This window comes from Salvia splendens, chromosome 20 (genome assembly GCF_004379255.2).
Source record: "Salvia splendens isolate huo1 chromosome 20, SspV2, whole genome shotgun sequence".
Classification (NCBI taxonomy): domain Eukaryota; kingdom Viridiplantae; phylum Streptophyta; class Magnoliopsida; order Lamiales; family Lamiaceae; genus Salvia; species Salvia splendens.
In genome coordinates, this window is record NC_056051.1 from 752,083 (window position 1) to 763,161 (window position 11,079).

At 33.8% G+C, this 11,079-nt stretch overlaps 2 protein-coding genes across 3 annotated transcripts; one reads left to right on the forward strand and one right to left on the reverse strand.

Moving 5' to 3' along the window:
* Nucleotides 1–784: 784 nt before the first annotated feature.
* Nucleotides 785–3,622, reverse strand: LOC121783007. Of its 2 annotated transcripts, XM_042181041.1 has the most exons (3): nt 2,691–3,622; nt 1,885–2,585; nt 785–1,332 (listed from the first exon to the last, which is right to left on the reverse strand). In XM_042181041.1, the coding sequence occupies exons 1-2, from the start codon at nt 3,562–3,564 to the stop codon at nt 1,894–1,896; spliced, it is 1,566 nt and encodes a 521-aa protein (XP_042036975.1). In that variant the 5' UTR covers nt 3,565–3,622; the 3' UTR covers nt 785–1,332; nt 1,885–1,893. The 2 variants fall into 2 exon arrangements, with proteins under 2 accessions (XP_042036975.1, XP_042036974.1); XM_042181040.1 differs by having other exon boundaries at nt 1,885–3,620.
* A 3,207-nt stretch (nt 3,623–6,829) lies between these two features.
* On the forward strand, nt 6,830–8,741 carry LOC121781981 (bidirectional sugar transporter NEC1-like). Its single transcript, XM_042179677.1, has 6 exons — nt 6,830–6,930; nt 7,026–7,062; nt 7,146–7,356; nt 7,850–8,011; nt 8,118–8,237; nt 8,318–8,741. The coding sequence occupies exons 1-6, from the start codon at nt 6,882–6,884 to the stop codon at nt 8,549–8,551; spliced, it is 813 nt and encodes a 270-aa protein (XP_042035611.1). The 5' UTR covers nt 6,830–6,881; the 3' UTR covers nt 8,552–8,741.
* The last annotated feature ends 2,338 nt before the right edge of the window (nt 8,742–11,079 follow it).

The window sequence follows — 11,079 nt, forward strand, 5'->3', positions numbered from 1 at the left end:
ACTTTTTTTTGCTCGACTTGTCGATTTAAAAAGTAGAGAAAGTTTTAGTTTTAATTAAATATGTCGTTTTGAATATTATTAAAGAAAGTTGATATTTTGTTTATGAATGAAATAATTCATAAAAGTGAAACTTTGTGATTTGATATTCCAATTTCAAAGTTTATACGATAGACCAAAATTTAATCAAACTTCTGTTTTAGTGATTATAAACCTTAAATTATAAGTACTAGTTTCTTAGCTATATTTGATTTGTTGCCAGACATTATCTAAATACTTTACAAAAATTTGAATTTGGTTAATTTGACACTGCGAAAAAACATTTGTATATTTATTCAAAACATTGTAAATAGAAAAATAATATTCCCTCCACCTCACAATAGAAGTCATATTTTTTTGGGTACGAATTTTAAGAAATATAAATAAAAGTAAATTGAATAAGTTAGTGGAATTGTGATCTCACATAGATGAATTTTATAATAAAATGTTAGTAGAATAAATTGATAGAATATGGAGCGCCAACTTATACAAAATAGGAATCTTATTGCATGACAGATGGAGTAATTATTAATAAGAGAACAGAGAATTTTGATTTGCCTAATTTTGAGTTTGAGATTTCCTTTTTTCGTCTTTTTTCAAGCAATTAGGTTGCTGATGTGAGCTTGTGCATGCTGATTCGCTACCAAATAAAATTTGTCGATTCTGTAACAGTAAAAAAGTGAATATTCAACAAATGTATTTCAATATCATTTGCATCTCAATGAATAAATGAATTACAGTAAAAAAGTGAAGAGTCAACAAATGTATTTGAAGATCATTTGCATCTCAATGAATAAATGAACTGGGACAAGTGCAATTGTTCCAAAAAGTTCAAGCATAATATACACTCGCTGCCGGCAAAATGAAAGAAAAATAAATAGTACTATAACAATATCTCACTGGTATAAATAGATAACTAAAACCACTATATAAATCTAATGGGCACTCCTCAACGAGTACATAGCTCAAATAGCAACAACTATTGCTACATAATTGCTCATATACGTTCGATTTCCAGTTCAACCGAAGGGATTAAGTTAAACGATGGTAATATAAAGACGTTGATGATACCTTAAAGTTGCAGTTCCATCTTTCAAGTGGAAATGTAAACGAAGATAGAACTACGCGGTGCGCTGAACTGACTTATAAAGATCTAGTAGCAAGTCAGTGTCACCGATCATCGAGGACTGTCTCCTGAGGTTTCGTTCATCAGCATCACGTCTAGCTGCAGATCACTACCTTGAAGAACATGTTGAATTTAGTAGAGACGATGTCAAATCGCCTTTGGCTCATGTCCTGTTATAGAAACAATACAAAGTTTTTAATCAGATAAGAAATGTGTTATCTAGTTAAGGTGGTGCGTTAAAATGCTAACTTTTCTTAAATTGCTAACTTGCTAACTCATCAACGCAGTGTATTAAAAATGTCAACACGATCACATTAAAATGTCAACACATATTTGTGTTGACATTTTAATAAACTGTGTTGACATAATGTATTAAAATATCAAATTAAGTTTATGTTGACATTTCAGTATCATCATGTTGACATTTTTAATACATTACACTGATGAGTTAGCAAGTTAGCAACTTAAGAAGAGTAAGCAACATATCACACCCCATCTAGTTAATACATAACATTTCACAACAAATCACACTCTAACTCACAAAAACTAAAAAGCCAAAGATATGCAAGTAGACATTTCAATGAATATAACTCTCCTAACAATTACTTCAAAAAGTTGTGATGTTTTAATGCCAAAACAGTTTAAGGCATATACATCAATATTGTAATAATCTGTAGTAGAAATCATAAGGTTAAATGAAGACAAAGTAAGAATTAACTTACTTGCACTTGTCACAACTCGACCCGACTCTGGATATTTGCCCAATCCGAATCACAAGAGACAGCCAAGTCACCCGCGTTGGTGCATATCGACTCAGCACATGCACCGTGTCTGTCTCCGGTTGCTTTTCCGCTAGTTGCTGCAGAAATGCAAGGTTCGTACTCGAGAAGAACGGGTGACACATCATTATCCATCCACGGATCTTTCTCTTTACGTTTATTTCTCTCTTCCCTTCCTGAACGAGACAGTCGGTGTGGCTTCAGCTGCTGATCATAAGCATCAATCTCTTCATCTCTCCATGATATCCTCATCTGGGAGAGTGCTAAGTTGTCTAATGTCGAGCTCGACTCCCATGAACGCACATTTTTCTTGGGAACAGCAGAACGAGAAGATGAATCCATCCCTGCATACGCGAATCTCTCACATCTAGATAAACTCACTGCATCTAGAGTTTCTGTCATTGAATCCAGCTCCATATTCCACCTTCGAAACGACTCATACGAGCTACACTCAGAGTCCGGTGTCTGAATCAAATTTCCACTACCCAAAGAACCTATAGATACTGCTGAACTATTCCTCTCTCCTAAACCGAAACCATTCTCGTTAGAAACTGAATTTGGAGTAGCGGCTAACAAAGGATCAAAATTGTTACTGCCTGTTTTTCGACGAGAAAGCTTAAAAATCTCAGCTTTCCTCCGATTTTCTGCATAATCCACTCTATCACTGCCTCTGAAGTCACTGTCTTCACATTCTAATTCACATAATGTGGAAGGAGAAGACAATAAATCAAATGCAAGAGAATCATTACCACAGCTTATTCGACGATCATCCAACTTATTCTCCGAATCACGCCCCTGATCCTCGGCCCCCTCTTTGCAGGGAGACAACAGCCAGCGCACCGAAGCCTCGCTAGGCAAGGGAATCGAAGAATCCTGCAAATCATCAACCACATTCTCATCATCAAAGAGATTAGCCTTCTCACAGCCTCCTCGCAAGCTCCCTCTTCGCCTGCACTTCCTTTTATCAGTCACTCCAGATAGAAGGTGGCCTGCACCGTAGCAAACCGGAGTTGCAGAAGATTTCGAAACAAACATCTTCAATTGGATTTGAGGAGACACTGAGACTTCCACCGGAGGCGTAGTAGCGCTGCCATTGCCACATTCAGCTGTTCCCGAATCCAATTTTTCAAATGCGGCATTTCGTCGAACACGTGGGGGAGTTGAAGTTAAAAATGGTGGCTCACTCCTCAACTTCTTCCCCACCAATTCTTCACAACCCTTCACTTGATTCCCCCTACTGCAATAAAGATTTGACATTTGAGCTGTTTTAGACATTGGATTCGTCTTAATTTTGCCAAATCCCCTCCCGTCAACACACAACTGCTTCTTCTTCTTCTTGGGCGCCTCGGAAAAGGGCTTTCTGGGAAGCACATTCTCTTTAGATCTGAACGATTTCGCAGAGAAATTGCCTCCCAATTTGGGCAAAGATGAGGGCTTTCTCTCCACACGAGCCCTCGAAGAAGAGGAAGGCAATGAAGCATCAGAAGAGGAGTTTGAAGAGAGTAGAAATCTCAAACGAGATCCAGCTGAAGCAGCAGAAGAAGATGAGTTTGAGGTGATTTTAGCGTTGGATTGCTCGCACTTCTTCCGCTTCAAGCTCAACGCATTTTTCTGGGCCTCCATTTTCAGCTCTCACTTATCAGACATAGCTGATATTTTGGTGTCTGCAATTTTTTATTTAAACTGAATTTCACATCATTTTGTTAGTGACCGTTGGAAATGAGAACAATACAAATTAAAAAGGTCGTTTGACATTCTCCAATTATTTACTACCTAACTAATTATAGAGTCAAATAATTAATTGCAGCAATTAATTGCAGCTGGAATAGTAAATACGAATAGCTGGATTTAAAAGGAATTATTAGGATTAATCTTAATAAAATAAAATAGTAGTACACCATTCATTCTACTAAGTTGAAACATTTTATTTTATAAAAAAATAGTACTATAAAGTGATTAAGTAGATAAAGAATAAAATAATATATAGAAAATAAGAAAAAAAAAACAAGGCAAGAAAGAGAATAAATTAAGATAATTGAATGTATTGTTTTTGTCTAAACAATTACTCAAACTATAGTGAGACGATCCGAGAAGGAATAGGATGCAACTATAGTGGGATGGAGGCAATATAAAGTAATTCGTTATTTATTTTTAAAAATTGGAGTTTTGGTTTATCCTAAGACGCCATTATTTATATGGACTGAAAAAAAGTCAACTACTTTTCAGATAAAAACACAAGATACGTTTTCTCAGTTTTGAGCAACCGTGTGTGATTACCCATTTTCGCAGTGATTTTGGGTGATTTTTTGTTTGGTACTTACAATCAAATGATAGGTTTGAATTTTTTAATTTAATAAAATGCATAAAGCCAACTATATGTGAAAATTTATTCACGAGAGAATATGATATGAATTGGAATTTGTTTGTTTTAGCCGAAAAAGTGAATTTTGAAAAACACTGACCTTTTAAAGAAGTAATGACGTGATTAAATATGAACTCCTTTAAATATTTATTATATCGTTAATATTTTAGCTACACTTTGAGATTTATATATTTGTTTTAGCCATTTAAACGTTATAAGGATTGTCAAATTTATCGTAGCGTTGAAAGGCGTTGCTGAAATTTATTGTTAAAAGTGATTAACACCCTCGTCATTCGAACATATTGTTGGGATCATAGTTGAGATTCATAATCATTGAAAAATTGGAGCAAAATCAACAGAAAATTATGAGATGGAGATAAAGGGTGTGAAATTATAATGTGATGAAAGAAATATTTATAGGAGGGACATAATAAAAATTATAAAAATTTGAAATTTGTCTGTTACCAAGCGGCACAAAGAAAATAAGTTAATGAAAAATTAACATGTTTGAACTAAAATACATTCCAATAAAATCAGAAATATTTGATCCACATCAACACTCACATCGAGTGGATATCCCCGCAAAATAATTACCTGGCATCATTAATATCATACAAGCCCATGGGCCTTGAAATATAACGGGCCCAAGGGTCACGTATGATGATTAACAGTATTTTTTTATAGGGATGCTTAATCAGTTCTACGGTTCTTGGTAAATCGAGAATTATATGGGAACTGACTAGTTAATCGAGGAACCGAGAACGGAAAAATTGGTTTTCAGGCCGATACTGAATTTGAGATTTTTTTTTTTGTAATTGGTTCTTGGTTCTAATCGAAGCCGACCAGTTATTAATTATTAACCTAATTAAATTTCAATTTTATAATGTATTACTAATATTATATATAATTATTGTTAATATATTAGTACTAATATAATTAATTTATTTATATGCCAAAATATTTATGTCATTAAACGCGTCATAGGCTTTAATGACTTTGATTTTTCAATTACTTACATGACCAACGATAATTTATTTGACCATAAAATTATTAATCTTTGTTTCGGAAAATTTACAGATTAAATAGAATTTGACAAGCGTAACACGATCTTGTCTCAAACATTGAATTAATAAGATTTTGGATGTAGGATAAAAATATAGTAGTAACACACTTAACTAAGACAGTTGCAATCAATCTCATGAAAAACTGCTACACATCAAGCACATATTATTAGTTGTATTATTAGGTATTGATTTATTGAATATTTTTAGGTGTTTGATTTTTTTAGACGTTGGAATGATAACTTTTTTAGTATTTAATTGTTAAAATATTAAATTTTTATTCGAATAAATTAAAATTAAAAATGGTTGAAAAATTGGTTCTTCAGTTCCTGCAATAACCGACCGGTTAAGAACCGGTCCAGTACCTATTCCTGAATTTGCAAAAATTTACAGCCGGTTAACCGATTCAGTTAGAATCCGAAGTGGTCAAATAAGCAGACCTATTTTTTATATATATGATGATTGAATTGATTTTGCTATAATCAAACATGGACAATTATAGGTAGAAAAATACTTATTGATTGCAACATTAGCTATACGCATTTCGATAATTTGATTCATTTTTTGATTGCAGAACAGAATTCATATATTAATAGATTTTGGGTAAGGATGAAAGTCTTCACTTTATAACAATGTTTTTATGATTTTAAGATCCAGCAAAAATAATCTTGCACCATTATAATAGTTGAACTCAATAGATGCGTAAAGTAGGTCATGAGTTAGAATAGTATTTAAATAATTAAGTACATATAATTAGGAGCTAATCCATAATAAACATAATTATATTTAGAGTAGGCGGATTTATTCTCTCCCACAAGAATAAAGAAAACACTCGATTAATTTAAATCGATGCGAAATAAATATCCAACAGAGATAATAAGATTTATACTACTAGTACTATTAATTAATAGTGTTGTGGACAATGATTAGAAGTTGTTTAAATAACCTACAAACAATTGTTGCAAAATTACAATCATCACAAAAATGAAAAAGCTACGTACTTTTGATCCAACTTTCATAAATGCAAATTCAGGTAAATTTGGACCTTTTAGCCATACTAATTAATCTTCGAGGGCAAAACAATTCTAAAACAACTCATTATAATTTATATCTGTGGTGAAGGGAAAAATGGATTAGATTTTTGTTTAGAGTTAATAAAGATGACAACAGGTGAGATGGATTATTGGTAAGTTTAGATATCACAAAAAAGTATGCCAAATTTTTTGATATTAGGTATGGAATTCTTAAAGTTTAGGTTACTGTCAATAAAAAGTACGTGGCAAACCATATGTTTGAATTAATTCTTTAATTAATCGTATATTTCTTCCTTGTTTGGTATATTAACAACGTACAATTATACCATGATTATAGGCCAAGCATTTAGCATAAATTGCCTATACGCAAATACAATAGTCTCAAGTATAAATAAGTTGTGATAATAATAATACTACTGTGCCTACTTGATTTTAGAAAAAAAGTGTTCCAATATTCAATCATTTGACAAAAAAAAGAATAAAATGGAATTTTTGAGTGCTGAGAAATTAGCTATCATTTTTGGCCTATTGGGTAAGTTTTATGTTTCACTTTACTACTATAAAAATGATGTGCATGTACTTTTTATTTTCTAAGTTTGATAAAATATATTTTGTCTCGTTTTGCAGGAAATATAATATCTTTTCTGGTATTTTTGGCGCCATTGTAAGATCCATATATAAGAATTAAAGAGTTTATATAAGCATTAATTTGGATTTGTATAGTAATAATTGTTTATTTATTTGCAGGCCAACATTTTACAGAATTTGTAGGAAGAAATCATCGGAAGGGTTTCAATCAATACCATATTCAATTTCATTTTTCAGTGCCTCATTGTTGCTTTACTATGCTTACCTTAAAACCAATGCCTACATGATCGTTAGCATTAATGGTATTGGCTGCGTCATTGAAGCACTATACATCTTCCTCTATATACTATACGCTCCAAACAAGATTAAGGTACCACAATTGACTCCATTCATGTTTCAATACGATACGAACACGCCCGAAGTGAACTTGCTGGGTTGGATTCGGATATTTCATTAAGAAATAATATTATTATCTTAGTCATTTTTACTTTAAAAAAAAATAATTATACTTCAATTTTATTACTTAGATTTTAATTGTGTAATATCATATATTATCGTGTAATTTCAAGTTTTAATCGTATAATATATAATGTTCGGGTCCTGTCAACTCGAATTGTATCGTATCATCATGGTAGGGCTGAAAATTTTCAATAAGACACGAACACAACTAAGTTAATGGGTTTGGGTCCTTATCGGGTCGACCCAATAAGAACCTGGTGATTTCAGTTGGGCTAGGCCTTACTGGATTTGGTTTAGAGGTCTATCCAATAACAATCCAACCCACACGATTTGTCAGCCCTGTATGGATGTATGTATGTACCCAACACAAAGTTTTATGATCGATAATGTGATTTTTGTTTCAGATTTTCACAATGAGATGGATTCTCCTATTCAATGGAGGAGGTTTAGGGGTGATCATGTTAGTTTCTCTACTAGCTGTAAATGGCTCAAAGAGGGTTGCTTTAGTAGGATGGGTTTGTGCCATTATCAATATAGCTGTGTTTGCCGCTCCTCTAAGCGTCATGGTAAATATCTTTTTTCCGTCTTTTTAAAATACTTGCAACAACTGCTTGTTGGTGCAAGTATCGAATAAACATAAGTACGTACTTATTTTTACTTATTTTTATATAGAGACAAGTCATTAGAACGAGAAGTGTAGAGTTCATGCCATTTGCACTATCATTTTTCCTTTCCCTTTGTGCTGCAAGTTGGTTTTGCCATGGATTCTTCATCAGGGACTACTACATTGCAGTAAGTGTGACAAATGAATTAATTTCTCAACTTATTCATATTTTTCCAAGATTGTAATTTGGTTTTAATTTTTTTGACAGTTGCCAAATATTTTGGGACTTCTATTAGGAGTTACCCAAATGATTTTGTACTTCATCTACAAGGACAAAAAGAAACTTGTGCAAACAAATTTTGAGCTCAAGGAGAGTGTCTCAAACTCCGGAAAAGATATTGAAATGAATATGCATTTTGTTGGAAATGAAAAAATAGGTTTGGATACAAATTGTGACCTTGAGGAGGTCACCAAGAATATTCCAGCAACAAATGGAAAATGAGGGGATTTTATGGTGGATTTAGATGCAATAAGAGATATACTCGTTTTGGTATATATATGTATTGTGCTTGTTATGTTGGAATTTCATGTGGATATTCTTTTAGACAATAGTTAATCCATGTAATCAATTATGTCTCTCTATTTTATTGTTCACTATTATTTATTACTAATAGTTAACATTCTTTGAAACACACTTTTGGATCTATTGGACTCATCTTATTTACAATGGTCAAAATTAATATGCATACTCACATGGCCAAATTTAAATGACGAATAATATGGACTTAACATTTTATTTATTTATTTTTCGTTTTAAGATTTTACTATCTACTAATCAATTCAATCTTGTTGCTAGCTTTAATTAATTAACATTTTTATTTAATATGGAGTATTATATTTTTTTTATAAGGAAAAATGCTCAAGCCAAAATGGCGAGCCGGAAAAGTACATAAAAAACCAACCAAAAGAAGGAGACAAACATAACAAAACCAACCCCCACAAACTACCAACACTCCCCAAAGTCACAAATTCCAAAAACCTAACAAAACAACATAACACACCACCCAAAACCCTCAACGGCTCAACCCAAACAACTCTTCCTAAAGAACAAAGACACAACCAATACAAAACCACCTAGAAAGCACAAAAAGAAAAGCAAGAAAACATGCCAAAAAGGTATCCACAAGCAGAGGTGCGCTCACCTTATCAATCAAATCTCCTGCCGCCACGGAACCTGGTCACCTCCTTTCATCCAATTATCAAGACGTCAAAACAGTAGCTTCTTCTCAACCTCCCAAATGGGGTTGAAATTTTGAAAGGCAACCTTATTGCGGATATCTCATATAGACCATGAAATGACATAGAACATGACCGTCCCAATTCTCTTTTCAAGATCTTTAAAGGGGCGCCAAGCCAGAAGGGAAGACATGTCTTTGGTTGATTAGGGATACACATGGAGATGTTTTAGAAATTTAGACTTCCACATGACTAATTTAATGTGTATTACTATATTTCAGTTGCCCAATTAAAGTGATCCTATAAAGATTAAATTTTAGGCTAAAGTGTAGTTATTTGTTATGGAAATAAGCGTAGATATCATTTTGTGATTTTCAATTTGTTGAGGGACCGAATAGAAAATATATTGGAGAAATGCTCGTCCGATTCAACAATTGAAGCTTTTACATCCGTTGAAACATTCTCCCAAACATCTCTTGACCTTTCAACATTTGACAAGAGCCCTCCAATCGCATGAATGGCAAGAGGAAGCCCACTGCAATCACTCCCAATCTTAGCTGCCACCTCTTGCAGTTCTCCTCTTCTCCAAACACAATTTGGCAAAGTAGATCCCAACTCGTAGACTTGTTCAGCAACCGCACATGATGCAGACTCTTCGAGCCCGCAACATAAAAAGCCCCATCAGACTCCCTAGTAGTGATAACAATCCGACTCCCATTACTATTGTCCGGTAAATACATCCTTAAAACTTGATCATAGATGTCATACACTTTATTGCAGAAGTATCCACAAAATCAAAACTGGCGTAGCTAAATTGAAGCCGAAGTTTGTATATTAGCTGCCAATTCTTCAATATTTAAATAACAATTCATCATTAATTAAAGGACTAGATTGTGTATATGAACAAGCGGAGCATGCTTTTGAATGCTTGGAGTTTAGCATTTTTACCTTTTGGCTTCTAATCATCTACAACAACTTTGAGGTCGTAGTTTGTCATATGAGCAATGTTATTTTTACGAGGATCAATAATGGTTCATCGTTTATATAAGAAAACTCTATCTATATGAGATTAGGTTATGGTCCCAGACGTCAGAAGAACATTCGATATCTCTGTATTCTCTCGGCAGACTATTGCAAAGAATGTCTCTGATTGTTTAGAAGATCCATAGCCGCTGCAAAGTAATTCCACCGTTCAATCCAATATAGATTAAGGTACGCTTCCGCTTTACAGTGTATGCTCCTTCTCCATCTTTCTCGGTTAATCATCATAGAGATGTAAATATTCACTCATTTATTCCAATAGATGTTCCATCGCTCGCAACATGAGTACCATAAGCGGTTGGATATCTTGCAACTAAAAAAAGAGATGTTCAATAGATTCCGATTCCTCCTTGCATAGCACACATCGTCACCATCTATCCCGTTAACTCCAAATCTGTAGAGTTTGACTTTAGTGTTCAGTTTTCCATGGAGGAGAGAAACCACATGTGGAGCTGTGCTCGTGGCGGAGCAGCATTTCTCCAAGCAAGTGTTCCCTGGTGTGGTGGAGAGCTAGCGATCTCCAGCTGCTTATTGACCTGCAAAGCAAAGTTAGAAACAGAAAACAAACCGAACTTGTCACCAGGCCAAGTCCTCACATCGCTCGTGTTTAATCTCAAGGGAGATTGATTCACGGCTAGTAGAAGTTCCATAAGCAAATCTTCTTCCTAAGCAAACAATTTTCTCCTCCATTTAAACTCCCATCTCCAAACTCCTCACTCCCACTCTCCCATATTCATAATAAGATCATCTTTC

What these genes read in the sequence shown, in the direction of transcription:
- LOC121783007 (XM_042181040.1), bottom strand. Translation starts at nt 3,564, where the DNA reads ATGGAGGCCCAGAAAAATGCGTTGAGCTTGAAGCGGAAGAAGTGCGAG.
- LOC121781981 (XM_042179677.1), top strand. Translation starts at nt 6,882, where the DNA reads ATGGAATTTTTGAGTGCTGAGAAATTAGCTATCATTTTTGGCCTATTG. An exon ending in CTGGTATTTTTGGCGCCATT is followed by an intron (nt 7,063 to 7,145) that starts GTAAGATCCATA and finishes ATTTATTTGCAG; the next exon opens with GCCAACATTTTACAGAATTT. An exon ending in ACGCTCCAAACAAGATTAAG is followed by an intron (nt 7,357 to 7,849) that starts GTACCACAATTG and finishes TTTTTGTTTCAG; the next exon opens with ATTTTCACAATGAGATGGAT.